This window comes from Crocodylus porosus, unplaced genomic scaffold (assembly GCF_001723895.1).
Source record: "Crocodylus porosus isolate Cpor-Errol unplaced genomic scaffold, CroPor_comp1, whole genome shotgun sequence".
Classification (NCBI taxonomy): domain Eukaryota; kingdom Metazoa; phylum Chordata; order Crocodylia; family Crocodylidae; genus Crocodylus; species Crocodylus porosus.
In genome coordinates, this window is record NW_017728931.1 from 79,536,887 (window position 1) to 79,561,045 (window position 24,159).

General features: G+C 40.7%; 2 protein-coding genes across 3 annotated transcripts in view; both read right to left on the bottom strand.

Moving 5' to 3' along the window:
* Positions 1-4,093, bottom strand: part of MYRFL (myelin regulatory factor-like) — a 78,011-nt gene extending 73,918 nt beyond the window's left edge. The window contains 2 exon segments of the mRNA XM_019543938.1: positions 2,710-2,737; positions 3,968-4,093. Coding sequence (XP_019399483.1) covers positions 2,710-2,737; positions 3,968-4,093 — 154 coding nt within the window.
* Positions 4,094-6,031: 1,938 nt separating this feature from the next.
* Positions 6,032-24,159, bottom strand: part of RAB3IP (RAB3A interacting protein) — a 66,659-nt gene continuing 48,531 nt past the window's right edge. For both annotated transcript variants that reach the window (XM_019543226.1, XM_019543225.1), the window contains 4 exons: positions 19,122-19,234; positions 12,325-12,424; positions 12,165-12,234; positions 6,032-7,605 (listed from right to left, as the gene is read on the bottom strand). In XM_019543226.1, the coding sequence (XP_019398771.1) occupies positions 7,523-7,605; positions 12,165-12,234; positions 12,325-12,424; positions 19,122-19,234 (366 nt within the window). In that variant the 3' untranslated portion in view covers positions 6,032-7,522. The remainder of the gene's footprint in view (positions 7,606-12,164; positions 12,235-12,324; positions 12,425-19,121; positions 19,235-24,159) is intronic.

Below are 24,159 nucleotides of genomic sequence, written 5' to 3' on the forward strand. Positions count from 1 at the left end.
CTCGTCAGAGCGGGTTTAGGGCACGGAATACTTTACAGAAGGGATAAAAATAAGCATATTAGGTTAGATCCTGATTAATACTATCAGGTACATCAAATTGATGTTGTAACCATGACAGTCCAAGAATTATGTGAAAGGCATGGATTTTTTTGGGTGATTTTTTTATGTTGTCAACTACATGGTTGTGATAAAGTTAGACAAGCCTCTGAATGCAAGCTTGTGACCTGAAGAAAGCTTTGTGTTGGAAAGCTGGTCTATCCCAACCATGCAATTGTTCCAGTAAAAGATGACCATCCAAAAAAAATCCTTGCTTCTCTCATAGGCAGGCAAGGTTTTTTGAGTAGATGTGATTTTTTTTTTTTTATTATTATTAGATCAAGTGAGTAGTTGTAAAAAAGTTCTTGGCAAGCTTTTCATAGGGAGTCCCAATACCTGAAGAAGGGTAATTGCACCTGAAAGCTTGTTAAGAACTTTTTTACAACTTTACAGTTGCTCTAATAAAAGATATCACATCTACTCAAAAAAACCCTTGCCTGCTTATGTCCTTAGACCAACACGGCTACAACCAAAAACCCAGCTTGCTTTTCATATACATTTTCTAGCTTTATTTAGCAATCTTTTGAAGCTGAGCCAGATAATTGAGTTAAAAATAAAACCAAAAAACTAGGTTAATCTCCAAATCTTTGCTCTTTGACCTTGAACTATAGTTCTTCCTGAATAGTCAGTCCATTACAGATGAGATGAACCCAGAAAAGCTCTTCTTTAAATCAGTTTTTAAGTCTTGGTAATAAGCCCTCTTCCCTATCAGGCTGGCCACTTATTTGAGGCTTTTAAGAGTTTAGGACTTAAAAAAAAAAAAAAAAAAAAAGATTAAACAGAATTTTTGTTTTTAGCCACCCCTAAAAAAGTCCTTGCAAGACCGAGGACTCTAGCTTCTGTAGTAATGCATGCAAATACAAGTACCGTAAGAAACAGAAGGCAGTCTAAACATCATAGGATGTTCTCTCTGTGCTCATGAATTGCAATTAACCACACATTCACAAGTATGTTCAGTTGCCAGTCCATCCCAAAATCGACATCAAACCATAGGCTAACCAGAGTTTAGTTAGAGGCAGTATTTGCATCTTCTTTTGAATGCATGATGCTTAGTAGTCTTGAAAGCCAGCATTCCAGTGTTGCTGTACCTTCAGAGATCAAATAAATAAACATTGAAGGCTGGTGGCATAAAAAGCAGGGAAAGACTGCCAACTTCAAATGTAACAGGTGTTTGGTGTCTCAAGATTTTCACCTTATTTTAAAGCCACAAGCCTGAATGCTTATGATCTGCTCATAGTTGACTTCACATTTGCTGAAGGTAACCTCCCCAAGATCATACAAAACCCTGCACTGTTCTTTAAATATACCAACTCCTTTTAGAAGTTTACTTTTGGATTTAACATTAGTTACAAGACTCTAGATACTAATTTCTGTCATAGGTGTGGCTTAGCAACCTTTTATGACGCTGACTCACAGTAAGTGGCCACCATTTCTTTATATTATACCTGTATTAGAAAGGTATGCTGTATTCATTCTTTTGTGCACTGAGAGAATTTTTTATACTAGTGATTCCTCAAGCAGGGTGCCATGGGGATCCTTTTAAAGGGGCCCATTGGGTGCTGCACAATTTTAGCACTGTCAGGTGTGTAAACATGATTTACACGATAAAATCAGGGCCCGTGTCCAGACGAACACAGCTGTGCAGTATATGGTGCTGCAGAAACATCATCAGCACCACATACCGCACATTCAGTTGTTCTCTGCAAGGTAGCTGCGCTCGGTTGTTTGCTTGGGGTCTTTTGACCCCTGGATATCCAGGGATCAAAAAAGCCTGGAAAAAGAAAAAAAAGAGCAGAGTGACATATGCAGGGGCAGCGCACGCCACTCAAAACTGGAGCCTGGCTGGCCAGAGCCACACACTGCTGCTGGCCAGGCTGTGCAAATCAGGAGGCCCCCAGGACAGGCTGCTGGGGCCATCACAGTGCTTGGTGCCAGCCTCCCCTACCCCACTCAGGGTAACTTGCCACAGGCCAGAAGGTGCATAACACAAGCGTTTCCCAAGAACAAGTAGTGGTGGCACAAGGCACGCAGCCACTAGTTGTCCCCGGAGAACATGGACGCAGCCAGGGATTGCAAATAGGAATCCATAGTGTTAAAAAACCTTCTGCCCTGCTTTGCTCTTTCTGAGTTTCCTGCAACAGAATTGCTCTGTTGTTTTCCTACAGTTAAAGTTAAACTTAAGAGCTGGCATTTTCTGAGGAATACCTGGTCTATCAGGGTGCCTTGAATCTAAAAAGTTTGAGAACCACTGCTTTATACAATGTTATCTTCTCATTATTTGATATTAATAGAGTTTGACTTTTAATAGAGTTTGCATTCCTTTGTCTGAGCAGATGCTATACATCCAGTCAGCTACATGGATTACATTTCACAACTAGCGATTATTATAGTTAAGGAGATGTGAGCAACAGAGGTGCTGGAACTCTTCCAGAGTCAAAGTGTACTACTGAATTATCATTGCCACCAGAGTCAGTGGGACATGCTTCAAAGTTCCCCTAAACCCTCATTATGAAAGTTATTTTAACAGGGTTGTTAGGTACAGTTTATGAGACTTATTTAGATATCAAATATTTAATAGTTATCCAGTACCACAGTTCACTGTTAAAAACTTACTAGCTTGCTTAATTGAAATGTTACGTTCCTGAAAGCAAACCCAAGAAAATTCTTTAGCTTTTCAGATCCCTTTGTTTTTCCTACATTAATAATATGAGTTTTTTTAGCTTATATAAAAAGGAACACTTAAAGCATAGTTTTACCAATTCCAGAACATAGTAGGGAATGCTCACAGCAAAACAGGGGGTACCCATCCCATACATGCCTTGAAACTACTCTGGATATATCAACAAGCTTTCTTGGGCAAGCTTATTGGTGCATGTCATGAAGGTGATGGCATGCGATCCATTTTGTTCAGGATGTGTTGTGCTTCACTGTGATGCTCCCAACTGGTCCTTTGATGGTAAAGAAGCATCCTTAGGATTACAGAAGTTTCCAGACATAGAGAACACCTTTAGGTTATAAAGCTGAGGCGCAGCCTCTCTCATCACTTCCAGGTTGCCTTATGTCAAGGACACTTATATTTAATGACAGAACAAATACACCAATCAATTCAAATTTAAAAAGGATCAACACAACTAGGAACATTAGCAACATAAATAATATAAGCAAAGAAAAAAAAGTTGCATTTTCTTTGCCTTGGATCCGAATTTGAATAGATAATTTTGAAACTTCCAGGTTGCTTGCAGTGTCAGGAAGCCAGAGAATTAGGCTCCCCCACCCCCCGTTACAGAAGCAAAAGGATTAGACATACTGGTGACACAAAGAAGGGAGGGAAAAAAAAGACTAGTAGGATCTGGTTGATAAAATCATTGCGACACCTGGCAAGAAGCTCTGAATGAAAGACTTCTAATCGGGGGGGGGGGGAACAAAACAGACAAAGTAGTTAAGATTATACCCGCAGAAAAGCCCAGAAGAACCAGCTAAAGAAGGTACCAACAAACAAATGACACTCCATTTCAGAAGAATCTTGTCAGGCAAGGTTTCTCTCCCACTAAATGAAGCGTCTCCCTAGTCCCATAAATTATGCAAATCCCTGAAGACTCAGCAGTTTATCTGCATTTGAAAGTCTCTTGGCTTCCTCCCCTACTATTTGCTACCATCACACAGAACCGTGGCATCATGGTTGCCTTTACTCCTCCTCTCTGTGGTATACAGAGAGCATAAAGGAAGCATTCCAGCATGCGTGCCATTGATCCTAATTTACTCTAGTATCTAATTTAGTATTTCTACATGTTGGACAGCATTTAATTTCTGATTTCCTTGGGTTTCTTTTCCTCAAACTGAAATTTCAAATTAAAAAACCCTGATCCCATACCTTGAATATGACGCTCATAATTCCTTCTGACAGTTTTTCTTTCAGAAGCTGTTGAACTGCTTGAGAAGGTGAACTCTTACCTTCAAAGAATTGCTGCAGAGCCTCATTTTCATCCACCACATCCATGACCAGCAAGCGAAGCTATATTTTTCTTGGCAGGTTTAAAGATATTCCATGAAACAGTGCTACCGTCCTTTCTTTTCCGGATAATTATGAATAGGTTCAACCGTCTAATTTTGTGAATAGGTTCAATCATGTAATTATTTTGCTAAGAGAATTAGATCCTTAGCTGATCATTTGCCTTGATTCAAAATAATTTAATTATTTCAAAACTATTTGTAGAATTTTTTTTTAAAGCTCCTGCTTCATGTAGAGGAGAATCTGACAAGATCTCAGGAAGAAAATTGTAGAAGGTATATTTCTCTCTGTGTGAGGAAAACTACATAAGCTACATGTCTATTTTCTTCCTTGTTTTACGGACCTTTGCCCCCAGTAATGGCCATAGTTACACATGCGCACACTTGAAGGAATAAAAATAACTCGTCTTTTATCTGTCCTTTCAAACTAGCATATTTGTGTAAGCAAGTACATATGAACAGAGATATGGACGATAAAGGAGCAACAGCAAAAAAACCTACCTGATTTAAGTATATTACATTAGCTATTGATATAGAAGCACAATAACCGAGCACTTCACAAACATACATATAACCTTACAGCATACCTGTGAATTAAGGAAGTAACATCCTCATTTTACAGTCCTGAAGTGAAGGCACTGATTATGCAGTTTGCCCAAGGTTGGTCAAACAGAAAACTTGCGACAGCTTGGGACTGATCCAAGATCTGCCAAGCCAACTGCACTGACTTCAAGACCAAACAGATGAGAAAAGGTAGCCTACATAGAAAACCACTATACATCTTCCAAGTTGTCTGGCCATTCCCCAGACTAAGATAATGGGCACCTCAAAGAAGCATTTGATGTGGGACAAAGGTTTGAGTACAAATTCAAGAAACCTAGGAGGAGGCCAGTTAGAAACCACAAAGACAACTACTGTATAATTGTAGTTAGATGCCATTAGTTACATGTCCCTAGTCTGATGCGTTAGTCTCATGACAGACTGTCTCTTAACCATAAAGACCAGACAATAGAATTTTAATAATGAATGTTACATCTCAACTACAATATAACAGTGTGTAGAAAAGGAGTAAGATGGATTTAATAGGAGAAAAAAGGACATCATCGGGTTCATTTTAATGCATCACTATTCAAACTGACCTAATGGCCACAGTCACTTTTTCACAGAAATTACTAAATACATCTTTGCAGTCCCTTGTTGCAAAAGAAAACATCTATGATAAACAAGGACTTTTAGCCTTAACAGTTTTGCTTTTATATTGGAGTGAGCTTTTCTAAAAATAAGTTATTAAATCATTATTAGTTACTAGGTATTGAATTACACAATAAAAAGAGTTCGATTTTTAACAAACAAGTATTCTTTCCACTGCTCCAAATAAGAGATAGGGATAACTTCAGGTGCTTAAAGAAGCACTTCTGCCTATAGCACAGAAAGGTAACCTCAGAAAAAACACAGCAACACTTGATGAAAAGAACACCAGAGTAAAACAGACTTGTAAGCTATATGGCAGGCAACAGAATATTAATAACATCTTGACGTGTTAGAATTCACATAGATTTCTATAGTGGAAATGAATGGACCAGTAGGAAGGCCATGAAAAATTTTCCTCAAGAGAAGTTTCAGTGCATACATTGCTGGCAACAGATATCAGACTAAAAAAAGAACAAAACTTTGTTGGAATGATTACACCAAAAACTCTTGCCTTCCCTGAATCATACGTATGACACACTTATGTTTATTTATGTTTAAATAATTTAGGTTAAATCTTGCATCTTCTTCCATTTACATCTCTGCAGAAGCGAGTACTCTCTCTCAAGTATACGTTTAGTGCTTAATCCACTTAACCAGTCTCCTTTAGAATCATTCATAATAAAAATACCCTGACTGCCAAACGCTTGATTTTTAAAATATAAAATGTAAGCTCATCTTTAATTGTTCATTGGTTTATTTAGCAATAATCATGATATTTGCAAATGGCAAATTGCTGTCATAATCAAAAACAAGCCATGTTTTCCCCAAAGTGCTTAGTGCACGATAAATCTGCTACTCATCACTGGCAACATTCCATTTATCCCAATCAATTGTCTGTCACCAAACCAGAGAAACCTTGGGGAGAATGGCAGGAGCAGGCCAAGTGGTACTTCAGCCTAGAGGCATTTTTCTTAAGGAGACACGATTCTTTTCATCAGTTTTACAGATAGAGGAACTGCCAGCAATAACCATATCATAAGGTACTACCCAATAAGTGCTTAAATGATTCACATGTGCAGGGACAGTTGGTGGAAACAGATGCGCAAGACATTATTATTTGGATGCTCCAAAAAGTAGAGATAAAGGAAGAAGATTTAAAGAGGGAACAAAGGTAAGTATAAAGAATAAAGGGAGAACACAAAAAGATGGAATGACTAGAAGGTGCTTATGACAAAGTTAGACAAAGGTCTGATATCTAACGTGTTCAAGTAGTGAACCGTATCACTCTGCCTTCATGGAGAACAGCAAGAGATGCCAAAAATTAAAGGCAAAGCACCTAAATCTCTCTTGCAGACTTCTGTACAGTACAGTAGATTTGCTGTCAGAGAGGGCAATTTTTTTTTAAAAGTTAGGAGAACCTCAAATCATTCTGGTTATTTCCATGTGTGTTGATTTTCTAGATCAGCAATTCTCAAACCATGGTGCTGGGGGCACCCTGGGGTGCCACCAGATTTTCTGAAGGGTGCCACAAAATGTTAGGAGATAAGCAGATAAACTAAGCGGATAAGCACAGGCCCAGGCTTGTCTCTGCCTGGACCACACCCCATCCCCCCTAGCCTGGCCTCTCTGCAAAGAAGCAAGCACTATAATCTATAAACTGTACTACTCAATTCACAGAAGCTATGGAGGGGTGCCTAAAATCCAGTGATGAGTGCCTCAAAACCCACTATTTTAGATACTACAATCAACTGCAACTGAAGTAGATATTTGTTCTCACTTTTTAGTAAAAGTTGACATCTACTTATTCTTTTTATATGTATCAGCAATTCTTTTCTAGTAAGTACAATAAAGATTACAGTGTTTGAGGTGATTGGATTTGTCCTTTTTTCTGTGGCAATGCTGTATTATAAACTCTACTGAAGAAAAAGAAATATATTTATTTTCAATCTAACATTTATTTAATCAGAGGTTTTGTTTTCAACTGTAAATTACAATCACTAATACACCTGCAAGTGCTTGCCACATTTTGTTCAACTAAAATGTTACGTAAGCATACACAGCATAGGTCAGTTTAAAATAAATCACAGTAACTTCTTAGTGCAATTTGCAAAAGGAGAAAGATCTTGGACCCACTTCTTGGAAATAAATATCAAATGACAAAAAAAGGGAGCCAATTTAGAGTTGTGTGTATTCACTGAAGTTCATGCATGCACCAGACGGTAGGGAGTTAGACCTCTTCCTTGTAATATCCAAGTTTTGCCAGTGACATCTCTTTTCTCAGCTGCATAACTTCCCAAAACATCTGATCCACTGTAACACAGAAAAGCAAAAGAAACTTTACTGAAACAAGTCTTCTACTTAAATTTTCCCAAATTCAAAATCCTTCTCTATTCTGCACAGAAAAACACAACGTTTGTATATGCGTTTTAAGTATCTCATTTGACAGACAGACATCATCACAGTCTGAAGTGAACTCTGGTAACTTTAACTGCAGGTTCAAAATATGCTGTCAATCTGTAAATGAGGCATTCTTAAACTTCTAAGTGGTCTTTGGAGCTTTCAGATGCAAGAAACTCAATAATAAAATAATGCATCTGCTGGCAATGTCTGGTCCATCAGTCCCTGACATCTAGTACAGAACTAAAGCATTGTGCATTACAGAAACCTTGAATCTCAGTTTTAAAGGGCTTAAGACTATTAACCCCTCCCCAACCTTGTTGGCTAGTGGGCCTACTCCCAGCAAAGATTTTCATCCGAGGAAATCCTACCACCCAACACTTAGAACAGTTTTTAAAACTACCCTGGCTAATATCACTGCAGCTCTTCAGGCCATAAGCCTGGAAGTGGCTCTCATGCATGTGTTTCTTAGTCACTCTACTAGATATGCAAGCTCGTTCAAGTTTTTCTAAGGTAATATTTTTTCATATGAACAGTGAACTTTTAGAAATCCAAAACTTTCAGATTCTTAGATTCAGATTTTTTTGAAAGTATGAGAACAAAAAAAAAAAGTGCTGCTTTTTAGCCCTGCTTCTCCACCCATTACTCCCCACTTGCACAAGCTTTTTTAAAGTAGTAAAATGGAAAAGAAAAAAGGAAACATTATGGGTAAATGAAAGTGTTCCTCCTTGAAACCTGGGAATTCAAGAGGACACTGCAATTTTTTGTGATTATGCCCCAACTGCTCACCCATTCCACAATGAGCTCTGGCATGATACAATAATATGTTAATATCAGTGACTCATGATTTTTTGTTTTGAAAAAGTTTTAGCAACTTAACATTTTGTTTTTATTGTGTGCATCTAGCAAAATAGGCTTCTTTGTGATCCACACCAAATACTCAAAGGCACTACACATACATTATTTTCATTATTATATGATCAAATACTGAAGGCAACAAAGTTTCCTTAAATTATAATGACTGCAAGTGTAATTCAAGTGAGTAAGTGAACACGTCTAAGTGAATACATGAGTAAATTTTTATTTTTAATTTAAGAAATAAAGTGCATTTTCACCACCACCTTTCAGAAAACCTGGTAGGAACCAATTCATTTTTGCAGAAATGAGGTCCATATCCAACATTTGAAAAGATTAGCAGAGACTAGAAACATATGCAACAGAACCTGTGAAGGACTCTCATAAATGCCTGTGTGCGCATCTCGTGCATGATGTAAATTATCTGAGAAAATATTTGCACAATGCAACACATCTAATCTACACTTGAAATTAAATGTACAAAACATAACTGCTTCAAATTTTAAAGCCACACATTTTCCAAGTGTACTCCCTGTAATTTTCTTAACTTTTTAGTAACCATGACAAAACCAATATATGAATTAAGTGCAACTGACTGTATAGTATGTAGTCTTCATAAATTTAGCATAAATAATTTAATAATATAAAACAGTTGTTTTTAAAAGTAAGGTACTGTTTATTACAAGAGTGTCAAACAAAGCCTGGAGGGGATTCAACCCATGGGTCTCAAACCCTGTGCTCTGTACGTGGAGCTGGCCTGGCATGTGAGCCATGCCTGATGGGAGTCACACCACCGCCATCACACACGGCCTGCTTGGCAGAGTGCTGCATGCAGGATTCCCCCCATGCCAGTTCCCTGTGCTACATGCAGTACACAGGCTGGCCAGCTTCACATACAGTGTGCAGTACATGCCAACCCCACTCTGAATACAGCATGGGGGGTTGGCACGGGGCACACACTGCACATGGCACCATGCCACACCAGCCCTGCATTGATGGTTTGGAGCCTCATCTGGACCTGCTCCAGAACTAGTACACAGGGCAGGTCTGACAGGGCACCCATGCCCTGAACAACTCCTCTGTGTTGGGTACACCTGAACTGGTTTTGTGCACTGGCTTCAGTGAGTGCTTCCAATCTGTTCCATCAACCAGCCAAAAGATCCTTGGTTTGGCCCCCATCTGACACCCCTAGCGTAATGTATTCTCACAGTGGTCACAGCTCAAAAACAGAACATCAGGATGCCTGAACCCATTTGGGGTCAGCTGAGAAGTCAGCTGGTACACAGGGTAACATGCTGCAAGATTCAGGGAAAACTGCAGGATTCTCAGGCAAGAAAGGATCAACCAAGAGACCTGTAACTTGGAAAGACTGGACTTAAATGCCTAAGATAGGAAACAAAGATGCAGACAGACCCAAATCATGACAATGATATCACATTAATCTTTTAAAAAAATGGCATTTGCCCAACAAGTTAGCAAAAATTAACAGTTGCAACAGGGAGCCAGAGATGAAAGCCAGGCAGGGCCAGGGGGCCTAGTGTTCAAGGCAGGCAGACACCAGGGTCAGGGGGCCCAGTGCCCAAGGTGGAAAGACAGGGTGCTGGAACCCAGAAACCAGGACTGGTGCAATGGGCCTAGACTAAAATGCTCAGCTAGAGGGGCAGAGGCTGTTAAGGCTGAAGCCCCAACATGGGTGGAGAGGCACAAGGAGACCCAATGGAAGCAACTGACCAATAACACCTGGGAGGCATGAGCATGGCTATGGCAGGTGGCTGGAAGTCATGAATATCCCTTAAGGTGATAAGTGCCCTGGGAGTGTGGAAGGACTTAGCATGTGAGGGGCAGGACTAGCACTAGCAGAGTCTAAGAGGGACCTGCTGACCAAAAGACAGACAAGGGCTTTATCTGGGACCTAAGGGCAGACTCTTTTCATCAATTAACTCCTTACATCAAAGCATGGCAGGTGAGGGAAAAGGAAGAGGACCCAGGGAGCCAGATCACGAGTCACAAGGCCAGCAAAGGGCATCATGGCTGTTCCGGGGGCTCAAACGTGCTACATAGTGCAGGCAAATTCTTAAGACTGACTGTTAAAGTAACTTAAGCAACAGCTAAATGGTACATTTTCTGTTGCATGAAAACAATCTTGCAAAATCCTCTAAAACCTTACACAAAGCAAGCTAAATTGTTGGCTGCCATGCCTTCACAACTTTTCTGCGCACCTACTCTACTAGAATGGAACAGCACAGTTAAGCAGCTTTCTAATTACTGGCCCAGATAAAAGCTGAAAAGAAAAACTAACTGCCAATGCTCAATATAGATAAGAACAAAACTGGCAGGAAGCCCCCTTCCTGCCTGAGGAAGTGACAGTAATAATATCTGTTCCTTTTATTAGAGAATCCCTCCAATGTTTATCAGTCACGTTTGACCAAGCTGCTCTGATATCTTGACAGCACTGGCCAAGGGCACATATTTTTCATCTGCACCTACCTAAAAGCTGCAATCTTTTCTCATATTAAACCCTAAACACAGAGTATCCATTGTCCATGTCAGAAATGCATATGAGAATCTAATCATCTAACTAGGACTTCATGCATAATTTTTCTATTTGGCCAAACTAAAAGGGAGGAAGGGGAAGTTAAGTTCAGACTCAACCAAATGAAAACGTTTCAGTTTTCTCGCTGAAATAAAAAAAACCCTGAAAACATTTCATTTTGAGGAAAAGAGATATACATTTCACTGCCCCCAATATATTCTGACTGGGTCTGATTACATTTCAGACAGCTTGGACATAGACAAAGTAGTGAAACAACAGGCTTACACTAGGCATCATTCAAAAAACAAACAAGGAGGCAGCAACTCCTGTGACCTTTTTCCATTCAGTAGCCCAATGACTATTCCATTCGAACCCATATCTGAAGAGAATGACTTAATTACCATACTCTAGGGTATTTCTGTAGCAGTCTGTGCTCAGTGACTCCATCTGAAGGAAAATCCAGATCACAAAAAAACAAAAACAAGCTTACATTTCACAGATCCAAGGAGAGCAAAATAACTTTACAGCCTGGCGGTTAATATACTCATCTGGTAGTTAGTACACTCACTTGGATATTAGTCACTTCTGCAATGATCATTACAGTATTTTAAGTGGAGCGACTGGATGTACAGAACTTCCATGATAGGCGAGACGTGCACTCAAACTCCCTCAGGTCCAGCAGGAAAATGAACCTGAGCTTCTACATTATAGGCAACAGCCCTAACATCTGAACTCTAAAAAGGATAGGGACCCACTATATTACAACCACTGTCACCTCCTCTTCCACTCCCATTATGTAGCTTGAGACAAAACAAGTTATTTTAAGCTGAAACTATTCAGCAAGTACCAATGGAATGGATAAATAGTTTCAGATCAACTGAAATTGCATTTTTGGTAAATAATCTATTTCCTAGAAAAGTTCACTCAACTCTACTAATGACTAATATAAAAGTGCCAGGAAATGGTCTCCCTGTAATGGTTTAATCACTCCTTCTATGTACATTTATGATACCTTTTTATTTTTAAACACAAAAAGAGTTAACTGGCTATCTACAAGTATACCACACTTTGGATTTCCACTCACCGTCCTGCTGCTTTACAAGCCCTTGCTGGATGTATCGAATGTAGGTAAAGAAGTTGCACACAGAAGTGATCTAAGACAATGTAAAAAACATAACACTTGGTTAATCTCCATATCTGTATGGAATACAACATGAACTCAAAATGAAGTTAAAGTTACTTACTCTGTATCGGCAAAAAGGAGAAATGTAGTAATAGCTGCTTGAATCCCCTAACTTGATTCTATGTTTGCATGACTTACTTTGTCCACTGAGAGCACATTTCCTGTAAAATATAAAATTTGTTTATTTTAAATGGCATTGCTGAAGCTCAATTACTTGCAAGTTAAGACATAGATTTTATTTTTCTTAAAGCAACTAAAATTGCTCTGCTATGGCCAACTAACTCCCCCCTGAACTGCTTTTTTGTTTGCCATTACTACGCTATGTTGTCAACTACTCTAACTTTATACAGAGTATCGTTTTTGCATTGTGCCCTTATTTTATTGATTTTTAAATCTTCTTTTCAGGCCTATTTAAGTAGCAGCTCTAGCATATGTAGTCAATCAAATCTTGATCACATGCCCTTATATTCAAAATGTTTCAAGTTGGTTAACTATAACCTTGAAACAGGAAGCTAGGGATCCATCCAGTGGAGTTCCTGCTCTACCAAACATGCTATAAATTCTAGCAATCAATATTTAAAAAGTAGTTTGAGCATACTGTGTTTATGTTGCGTTTAGTTGTAACATATTCAGTCTCAAAAGTTAGTTATGTTCATTTGAAGTCAGGCTTGCATTGATGAAGAACAACAGAATCCCTCTGGCTGTCACCTATAGCCCCCAGCTTAAACACCCTGGACACATCATTAACAGCCTCCCTACCCCTTCTGGAAAATAACAAACATCTCAAGGTACCCATAAGGGTCAAATCTGTCCTGGCCTACAGGCATCCACACAAATTCAAAGAGTTTGTCTCAAGCAACAGACTACCTAATTCCTATTCTCAAGGCACCAGGCCTTGCAACAGAATCAAATACAAGATGTGCCACCTCCTCAATGCAGACCAACATACAAGGGTCTTTCACCTGCACCTCTACAACATTATAAATGCCACTGCCTGCTTCTAGTGCCCCTCTGCTGTCTACACTGGACAGACAGAGCAATCCCTACATGAAAGAATGAGAGGACACTGATCTGCCACCATTGCAAAACCACACAAGAGCATGTGGCAGAAAACTTTAACCTTCCTGGACATTTCATTGCTGACTTAAGAGTAACTGTTCATAAGCAACAGAACTTTAAAAGCAGACTTAAATGTGAAATGGGAAGAAGTCATCCAGACTGGATTAAGCAGTGTCTCAACAGGGACTATGCATTCTTATCCAATAGCCTGGATTAGTTTTGGCAACCACTTTGTCCCTACAGGTTTATAACTTGTTTGCTTCTCCTAGCACTGCCCCCACCCCCATCCTTTTCTCTTACATTCTTTTATATACTCTTTGATAGGCTGTTTTGTGCATGTCCTTTCACAGCATCTCATTAAGTGAGCCTGAGGTTACAAGAGCTTATGCGTCACTGATTTAGTTAGTCCATAAAGCACATCTCTATCCTGCCTTCAGTTTACATTGTTATACTGCTCATTTGTCTGAAACCTGTGCAGGATGCATTTTATAAAGTTAAAAATTGCTTTTATGTTTCAGTTTATATTGTACTTTGCATTCACAGTATTATAAAGAATCCTTGACAGAGGAATTGAAATGGACAGCCTTAGTCCAATTTCCCCATCTCTTTTTTGACAGAGTATGAGAGGACTGCAGACATAATGGACTCATTTTTGGAAAAGGACCATACTGAGCTCTGGTAGCTAGTCTAAAAGTTTCTAAAACTGTTGTCCACTACATTCCTCAGTAAGAGAAGCAGTGTCTAAAGCTTATGAGAACTAGAGGACTCCACTTCCTCTTGCGGGAAAACTGCTTCTAAAATAAAACCACATAGCAACTAAAACAACGTTGGAGGATCTTCTAAAGTAACCACCTTACAGTAATTAGGTATCTGTCTGACAAAATTAGGTTCTGGCAACATGCCAAGTGGACCTCAGAAGTTTTTTTGTTCTTTTCTCTTAAATTCCACATTCCTCAAAGTTACGGAAGCTAAAAACCACACACTTTTCAAATATGAAACAACCAAGGTGACCTCAATAAATAAGTTAAATAGCCAAAAATGCTTCAGAACCAAAAGTATACTGTGATGACATGTATCCCCTGGATGGAAACAGAGGATGTTACACCACTACCACCAAGGGCTAATGAAACAAGTTGCAGGGCAAATGAAAAGCAGTTCACTAATTGATTAAAAAGCTATCAAAACATCAGAGTCAAGACTACAATATACAATACGTTCAGTGAAATATAGCACCTAAACTGGACATTCATCCATGTCATTTAAAATGCTTCCTGATGTTCTTTAAAATTAACTTTACCATTTCACATCTAAGGCAAAATGTAAATAAGATAATACACTGAAAATAGTGGTCAGAATATTCAGGTACCTGTCTGACTGAATACAAGAGATAGGGTATTAATTCTCCAGAAGAGCCACATACATGCCAAGTGAATATAAAGTACCACTTAAAAAGAAAAAAAATCCATATTTCCCTTTCCTGTATTAATTTATGGATCAGACCTTTCACCTCAGGTATCACCTGTGGATTAGATGGAATTAAGTGTTTAAACTTGCATTGCTTTGTGGTGCTCTATGGCTTGACTGTTATTACTAAAAGATAGAGCTGAGCAGAAAATGGAATTTCCTACTTGTTTGCATTCTGAATCAGAACAAAAAGTTGAAATTCTGAAATTTACCACAGAAGGAAAATTCCAAAATCTTCTTTTCATAAGGTAAAAACATTGTGTAAATTATACAGAAACAAAATATAATTACAGTTGAAATAAAAATTTCAACTGCTTTACACATTTTGTTGTATACCTACAGTATGGGGGGCAGGAGTATAAAACAGTGTAGGTGCATTTGCCATAACAGGAAAGGAGGGCAGGGATTTAGAACAGATGTGTGGAAATTCTTGGCATACAAATGCTGTTGAGTAGAAGCTGTAGGATGCCATCTGCAACCAGGAGGCAGCTTGGCTTCCCTACAGGATTCAAGTAATTAACCCCACAAGCAACTAAGAGAACTATAGCATCATGTATCCCACACTACTTGGCACTGGAATATCAGCAATGTTGCATGGCCATTTAACATGGCTGGTGGAACCCTATGATATACTAACTTTCTTGCAAGTCTAGTTTTGGTGGCCAGGATACTTCTCTCAACTACAAATCTGCTGAAGTTAAAGAACATACAAAAACCTTAGTGAACCTGGGGATTTTGCAGGGTTCTAAATGATTAGTTTGTAAAACTTCACCCATCAGTTTAAACAGCTTTCTCGAAGGGAAAGATTAAGAATCAAACAGAATATATTCATTTCCCTTACTTTAAAAAAATTACACCTCACTGAAACAAAATGCAGAAGTCCTACATTAAATTTGGGAAAGGCAGAACATTTGTATTTAAAAAATACGAAGTTAAGTAGAGATGGTTGTAAAACAAGCTCTGTCAACAATCGAAATACTATGAGAGAACATATCAATTTTGACAAAACTTTCTATGGGAAAGTGTTGAAACTTGACTTTTTCGGCAGGTCAGCTTTCTATAGATCAGCTCAGTACCTTCCTTTCCTCTGCACTTCTACTGCCAACAACCCCCAGTGACTTAAGCATTTGTCACCCCAATTACTGCAAACTCAGCTCTCCAGATTCCCCTACATTTCTTTGTTTACTCCTAATCCTGGCAATTCTACCCAGAAAGCAGCTGCTAAAATAATCTTCCTCTTCTGCCATTCAAATTGCATACCATTCTCCTCTGACTATCTCTTCTTGTGTCAGCTTTAAATTCATCCTCATGTCAATTCCTACCTAAAATCACTGCCAGTCTTCCAAGTATTTGCTCTGTATGTGTTTCTTCCCAACTCATTGACCTGCTTTTTTTTTGTTGGTCTCCCATAATTTTATGTTTATTTTCAGACTGCGTTCAATGCTTCAGACTTCTAAGCATTATGCACATATCCTGTCCTCCTTCATACATACTTCTTCCAATGAAGCTTTCTGGAAAATCTTCCCATACAAGGTGTCCACAGCCTCCCATTCCTGCAATCAATTCATCCCACATAATATACTTACCTGGGTTTGATCAAATACCTTGCAGGACAGAGACTTTATAAGGATTATTTTAAGTAGTTTGTTTACTTTAGTATGTAAAATAAAATTTAAAAAAATGAAGCTTTGCATTAAAATGACTACGTTATTTTAAGGATGTTATTATAATCACGTCATAAATGGATCCATCTTTTCACTCCAAAAGATTACCTCATTTCTCTTGTGGGCTCTCTCAGAAGTGTTAGTCCATTTTGTAAGTATCATATTTGGCACTCATTTATCTTCTCCTTACCAAAGCTCAGGTGATAGAATCCTAATATGCCTAATATTTAAAAGTTTAAGGGCATTTGTACACATTTGTGCCACAGCATCAGGTGCTTTTAAAAGCATCCAGCGCTGAGGCAGTTTCATAGTTAGTAGGGTCGGAAGGGACCTGAGCAGATCATCAAGTCCAACCCCTGCCATGGCAGGAAAAAGAGTACTGGGGTCAAATGACCCAAGGCAGGTGTTCATCCAGCCTTTTAAAACCCCCCAGGGTAGGAGCCAGCACCACTTCCCTTGGAAGTCGGTTCCAGATCCTAGCCACCCTGACCATGAAGTAGTGCCTCCTGACGTCTAGTCTCAATCTACCCTCTGCCAGCTTGTGACCGTTATTTCTTGTCACTCCTGGTACTGCTCGGGGGGAACAGGGAATCCCCCAATGCCTGCTGGTCCCCTCTGACTAGTTTGTAAACAGCCACTACTAGGTCCCCTTCAGCCTTCTCTTGTGGAGGCTGAACAGGTTCAGGTCCCTTAGCCTCTCCTCCTAGGGCCTGCCCTGCTGCCCCCTGATCGTGCGAGTGGCCCTCCTCTGGACCCTCTCCATGCTGTCCACATCCCTCCTGAAATGTGGCGCCCAGAACTGGACACAGTACTCCAGCTGCGGCCTGACCAGTGTCACACAGAGGGGGAGGATCACCTCCTTGGGCCTGCTTCAGATGCATCTGTGGATGCATGACAACTTATGGTTGGCCTTCCTGACTGCATTCCCACAGTCAGCCCATGTTCATATTGGCCTCAAATAATGACTCCAAGATCCTTCTCTGCCTCTGCACTGATGAGAAGGGAGTTCTACAACATGTAAGTATGCTGCTGGTTCTTCCTTCCCACGTGCAATACCCTGCACTTGTCAGTGTTGAAACCCATCCTGTTCTCCTCCGCCCACCCCTATAGCCTGTCCAAATCCGATTGCAGCCTTTTCCTTCCTTCTAGCGTGCCCATTCTCCCCACATCTTAGTGTCATCTGCAAATTTGAACAAGGTACATTTTACCCCTTTGTCCAAGTCACTGATGAATATGTTGAACAGTTTGGACCGGAGGACCAAACCCTGCAGAACCCCACTGCCCACATCCCAGGTCGAATAAGACCTGTGCACCACCACTCTCTGGGTGAGGCCTTCCAGCCAGTTAATGACTCATCTGACTGTGTAGGTATCAACGCCACAGTCTCGTAGGTTTTAATGAGAATGGGGTGAGAGACAGTATCAAAGACCTTCCTAAAATCCAGAAACTATATCCAGAGTGACACTGCATCCAGGGATTTGGTGACCTGGTCATAGAAGGCCACCAGGTTGGTCTGACAGGACCTGCCTCTAATGAACCCGTGTTGGTCGCCCCTAAGCACAGTCTCCCCTGCTGGTCCCTCGTGGACATGCACCAGGATAATTCTCTCAAAAAGCTACCCCAGGACCAAGGTAAGACTAACAGGCCTATAGTTTCCTGGTCCTCCTTCCTCCCTTTTTTGAAAATGGGATCCATGTTGGCACATCGCCAGAGCACCATGAGTGCTCGTAAAGCTGTGCCAGAGGTCCCTCAAAACCCTCTGCTAGTTCCCTCAGCACTCTGGGGTGGAGATCATCTGGACCTCCTGATTTAAATACATCCAGTCCCTCCAGAAGTTCCTTGACTAGGTCCTTGCTGACGCTAGGCCCGGGTGTGCCTCCCACAGGACCTATGGGAGTCCCAGTGGGGGGATGACCAGGTCCCCACTCAGAAAAATGGAGGCAAAGAAATGTTAAATAGGTTAGCTTTGTTGTCTGGTGCGCCAACCAGATTTCCTAGCTAGTCCTGCAGAGGCCCCACGTTACCCGGTACCTTCTTTTTACCCCCTACGTATTTAAAAAAAAGGACTTCTTGTTATCCTTGATCCGTGTAGCTAGTCTCAGTTCCATCTCTGCCTTGGCCTTCCTGACTGCCCCCCTACAGTCCTGAGCAAGAGGTATAGTCCTCTCTGGTGATGGCCCCTCCCTTCTAATGGGTGTACACCTCCTTTTTAGCTTGGACATGTTTCCAGATGCTTTTGGTGAGCCATGGGGGCCTTTGCGCCCTCTTGCCCCCTTTGATGCGTGTATACATATATATTTGTATAAATGGTGAAATGCGCATCAGCACTGAGAAAATGATGATGACATGATTTTAAGCTAACACACATTGAAGGTGTTTTAGTTCAAAAGCACACCACCACCATTTTCTCAGTGGTGATGTGCATTTCACCATTTATACAAATACATGCAATGCAGCACCAGGTGCATCAGCTCATGTGCGGAGCAAACTTGATTAACTGAGTCTGCTTCAATGTGCTGGATCTCCTGTGTCAGAGAAGACAAATGTATGTGTATAAATGCCCTAAGACATGCATTTTATCCACGTCATGATAGTGTTATATGCTGATAAATTTAACCAAGAATCATCCACTTTCTAAAAAAGACAACAAGCATCTCTTAGCTCAACCTACTTTGGTCCCCCACATTCAACTGCAGAAGCTTTCACAAATCGGACAGGTTGCAAGCCAACTGGTTCAATGCTCAGGGTGTTATTTTCCACAGCCTCCAGAACAGCTGAAGCTAGCTGCAAAGGGAAAAAAAAACCAAAATGAAACTCAGTTAGAAGTGGTTTGGCATTATTTGCTGGCTTCAGGGAAGAAGGGGTTTATAGCTATACAAATGCTACTTAAACAGAACTAAGTTATAAACATTATACAATATTCAGATTCTCAGACCAGTAACTAGAAAACTGTAGGAGGGTTAAGGAATTTACCCTATATGCCAAAGACAGTAAAACCAAAAGATCTACTTCTCAGCCTCCTGCCCAAACAACCCTGCCCTCCAAGTCGTGAAAAAATGCACTTAAAAGAACAAACAACATGGTCTAGTAGGTGGCAAGGGCAGCCAACTTGTGCTATAGGTGCCACAAGTGGCATTGGCAGCCTCTGTGTGGCCTGTGGTAAACTGGAGAGGAACAGGCAGCATAGTGGCGGATCGGGCATGAAGCAGAAACCATAGCATCAGATTAGGAAGGGAGCACAAGGCTGAGCAGCAGATCAGGTAAGGGAAAAGACTTGGTATAGCACCCGAGGAGGGTGCAGGGCTGATTTGGGGCATATATGTCAAAAACACTGGCCCTCGCTGGTTTACTGTGTTCTCTTTCTAAGCATCCATTATTAGCAGAAATACTCTTCACAAGCTTTGACTGAAAATATATTTGAGAGTACTGATTTTACAGAGGTAGCTCAAAACAGAATACCTTTGTTTGCCTTTCTCCAAAAAACAAAAAGGGCACCTACAAAGTATCATATAAAATCATGTATATAATGCAGCAACTATTCAAATTACCATATTTACTCCAATACAAGACAAAGATTTTTCCTCCAATCAGCATTGTCTATATTTGCACTAAATAAACTGTCTCACCATTAAACTGCTGCCAAAAGCAGAATGTGCTCAATAATGGAAGCCAACTATGAAGTTGATTAAATGTAGCCAACACTGAGCATGACTATAAAACATGGCCCATATCAGGCAAACACATGGATGGGAATTTTTAACAAAATTTTATTTAAAAAAAAAAAACACACCTATAACCCTACATTTACAAACCTACACGTATCGCTCATCCTTGTTTTACCAAGACTTCTTAGGACAGAAACAACTACATATCAAAAGCATGCTGCTACATACATTAAACTCTTAAACAACATGCATCAATTTCCCACAAAAAAACAAAAAACAAAATGCTTACAGAACTCATTTTCTTCATAGACCCCCATGAAAAACGATTACCTCGCCAACCACCTGAAACTCTCTGCCCCTTCTTTTGTTGGTTCATTGAAACAAGTGTGTCCAGTCCTTTTCCTCTATTTCTTTGCTGCTTCTTCTCCAATCTCTTCCTTGTCCTGATTGATGTAGTATTTCATGCAGTCCCAGCTTGAGGCACTCTTTCAGTGAAAGTGAACTCCTTAAAACCCTGAGGTTTCTTAATTTCCATAGTTTTAAAACATGCTAGTAAAGTTCTTAATCATTTTTTAAGTCCTTACTAACGCTTCCTCCAGTTCCTTTGGTATAAGTCCACATTGTATCAGCTTCCGCAATAAGAACAGGTTTATTTTGGTGACAATCAGAAAGCAGTGGACCTTTTCCCACACCCCCATATATACACTCCCACAACACGTCCCATCATTTCTTCTTCCCTGCACCTCTCCCTTGGGCATACTGATGCGCTCATCAAGCCACATCTGTGTTGCACCTCTCTCAGTGTCAAGATATTTCTTACAAGCATCCACGCTAGGTCAGCATGGGTCTGTTTTAGTTGTTTACCCACCACCACTCCCCACACCTTCTTAATTTGTCCTTCTGTGAAATTTCCTACCAGCACCATTTTGTCTTTCTCCCTTACCTTTCATCAATTTCTTACGATCCCTCAGGACCTCCAGCACTACCTTCCCTATTTTATACCTCTATATGAAACCTTCCATCTGATGCAATGAATAAGTGGCTGCTATGCCCATGGACTCTTTAAAAGAGGTCTGATATATTCCCCATTTCCTCAAAATTGCAGCTATGTGAAATTCGGTGATACACACTGCTTTCCACTCTGTTATCTTGCATACCGCGCTTACATAATTTGCATAGACACACAATCCCAAGTCCAGCAGCCCCCATCCCTCATACTGTGTACAGTTCAAATCTAGCCAACCTTTCTCTTTTGGCGTTCCAGAAGAACACACACATTTCCCTCTGTACTTTTACTATCTGCTGCCACTTTGGTGGGAATACAATTCCTGTACATAGACTAATTGGCAGCAGCACAGCCTTAACTGCCACCACTTTTCCAGCAAAGGGCAGTGTCCTTCCGGACCATAACTAAAGTATTTGCTGTAACCTTGCTGTCACCTTTTCCTATGCCGTAATACCTTTCCCCTTTCCATGCCCAAAACTTTTTGTAAAATTCCTTAGGTAATCCATCTACTCCTGGTGATCTCCCTCTTTTAAAGATTTTGAAACACTCCTCCACCTCTGCTTTCCCTTCAATCTCTTCCGGTAAATCCTTCATCTTCTTCCTATCTATTTCCTTCTACTGACATAGCTCTTCATTAAGTGGTCTCATTGCCTCCAACACCTCCCCTGCTTTTCCACCTGTGTACCAACATCTTCCCTCACCACTTTTAGCTCTCTTTTCACTGACTTAATTCTAGCTGAAACATATTGGGAACATTCCTTGTTTTCTCCCACCTATGGTGCTTATACTAAAAACATTCTCTCTCTCATCTTTCTTTTAAACCAGCTATCTCTCTGCTTGTTTCTTCTAGTTCTTGTATCTTTCTTCCTTCTTCAGCTTCCTTTAGCAGCTCCTCTATCTTTCTTTGCACCTCTCTCATCTCTTTTGTTCTTTTCCCCATGGTTATTTGGCCATCCCCCCTGAAGAATTCTCCTGTCTTCTTCACCATCATTCACCATTTCCTGATACTCTAAAAATATTTCTTCAGTGTTCTCCACCTCTCATACCACCTTGTGTACACTTGGCACATTTCATCTTGTAATAGTTGCACATTTAACTAATGTTCCCCTTTCTCTTGCAGAGCTCTTACCAAGACTCAGTTCTGCCTTCAGCATCAGGCGATCACAAAATACCATACTTACAGCTTCTTTCTTCCTTAACTCTATTTCTTTTGATACAAATACAAAGTCTGTTCTTGATTGTTTCTTTCCACTGGAGCCAGTTCTAGTGAAAACGTTTCCACTTCCCCTCAGAACTCTTTTATTTTATTTGTCAACCATCTGGACGAACTGTCTCAAGTTCCACCTCCTATTTCCCGTGTTTTGTCACCTGCTTCTATTATACAATTGAAGTCCTTCACTATTATCTGCAATCTCTCTCCACCCACAAACTGCTAGCTTCCTAAGCAGAGCCTTCCTCCCCTTACACTCTGGTAGTGCATATATACATTGAAGATTTTTAATTCTGTTCCCCTGCCTGATAGCATCATTCACTGTAGTCTTTGACTAACTATGTCTTCCACCTGTTTTACTCTGAACTCTTAAAAAGTATTGCTACACCTGCCACTTTGTTCTCATTTGCCCCTGACCACCAAAACGGTCCCCACCTCCACCTTTTCTCAAAGTGTTTATAATCCCTCTCTCCCAGTATACTACTTTCTTGTAGGCAGATTATGTCTGCCCTTACCTGTTTCAACACTTGTTCAATCTGTTTCCATCTGTTTTCTATTAAAACACTCCCAATATTGATACTATTAACAGTGCCATTTTGCTGCTTGTAAAAAGAGTATGCCTGTTTCTTTAAGGCTCCTTGGTACTGCTGCCGGCCATGGTACATTCTTCCCTCCCCCAAAATTCACTGCATTCTGGGTGCCTTTGCAAGCTGCCCAATTGCTTTTGCATTAAGGAAAGCTTCCACTTCCCACCACTGCCTCGGAGCTGGAGCCCAGTGGCGTTAGCAGCAGAAAGCTGCTCTCCAACTCTCACCCTCCCTCTTTATCAAGTTTCTTTTTCCTTGTTTATAGCCCATGACTTCTTCCTTTTCCCTGCCAGTCTGTCTGGCTCTTTTCCTTGTTCCATCAACACTTCTGGTGCATGTGGGGTTTCTTCCTTCTTTCCTTCCCCCACCTCCATATCCCAGCCGTTTGCTGTTCCCGCCTCCCCTTTTGTCTCCTATATCCTCCTGTGTTGCCTCAATTACAGAAATTCTGCTCCTCCCTTCTCCACTTCTCTCTCCTGCAGAGTCTCTTCCACCATTGCTCTCTCTGCCTCAGCCACCTCTTTCTCGCTATCCCCTTCTGATTCCGGCTGCTCCTTGGGGAGGCTACCTTTGTTTCCAAAGGCTGCTGGACATCCTCAGAACAACTGCCCTGCCTCCCCCTCCCGCCCCCCCCAACAAGTAATGCATTTTAGGCACTCCTGGCACTCAGCTGCTCTGTTCCCCCTTCCCTGCACATTTGAAGCACAGTATGTGAGGGCAGTGCGCAGACAGGTGCCCTTCCTTGCTGCTTGCCCATTGTTTGGAATCTCTCATAAAAATGCAGGTGTACCCCCAGCTGGCTTACAGATAGGAGGTGCTTCACCCCACCTGGGGCTCCATTTGTTTGTCTGTAACATTACTTGTGCTCTCCATAACCCCATCCAAATACCAGATTTGTCCCTCACTTTTTCCACACTCATTACACTCTTTGAACATGCAATTCCAGCCACCTTTCTATGTCTTCTTCCACTAATAAATCCATATACATTTGTACTATAATCTTTCACTTCCTTGTCTTTTCTCCTGCCATAAATTGTATCCCTCTTAAATCCTCCTTCTTACATTCCTCTGCATATTTCTTCCAAAAATTTTCCGTACTCATCTCCATTCCAGTAAGGGATTTGCCAAGACTTTCTGTTTCAAAAAGCAATTAAGCTGGTCAGGTGCTCTGGCTGTACCTCCAGCATCTCAAACAGCATCTTTTCCAAAAAGTCATATCTGTTTAATGCTGATCCCATCTC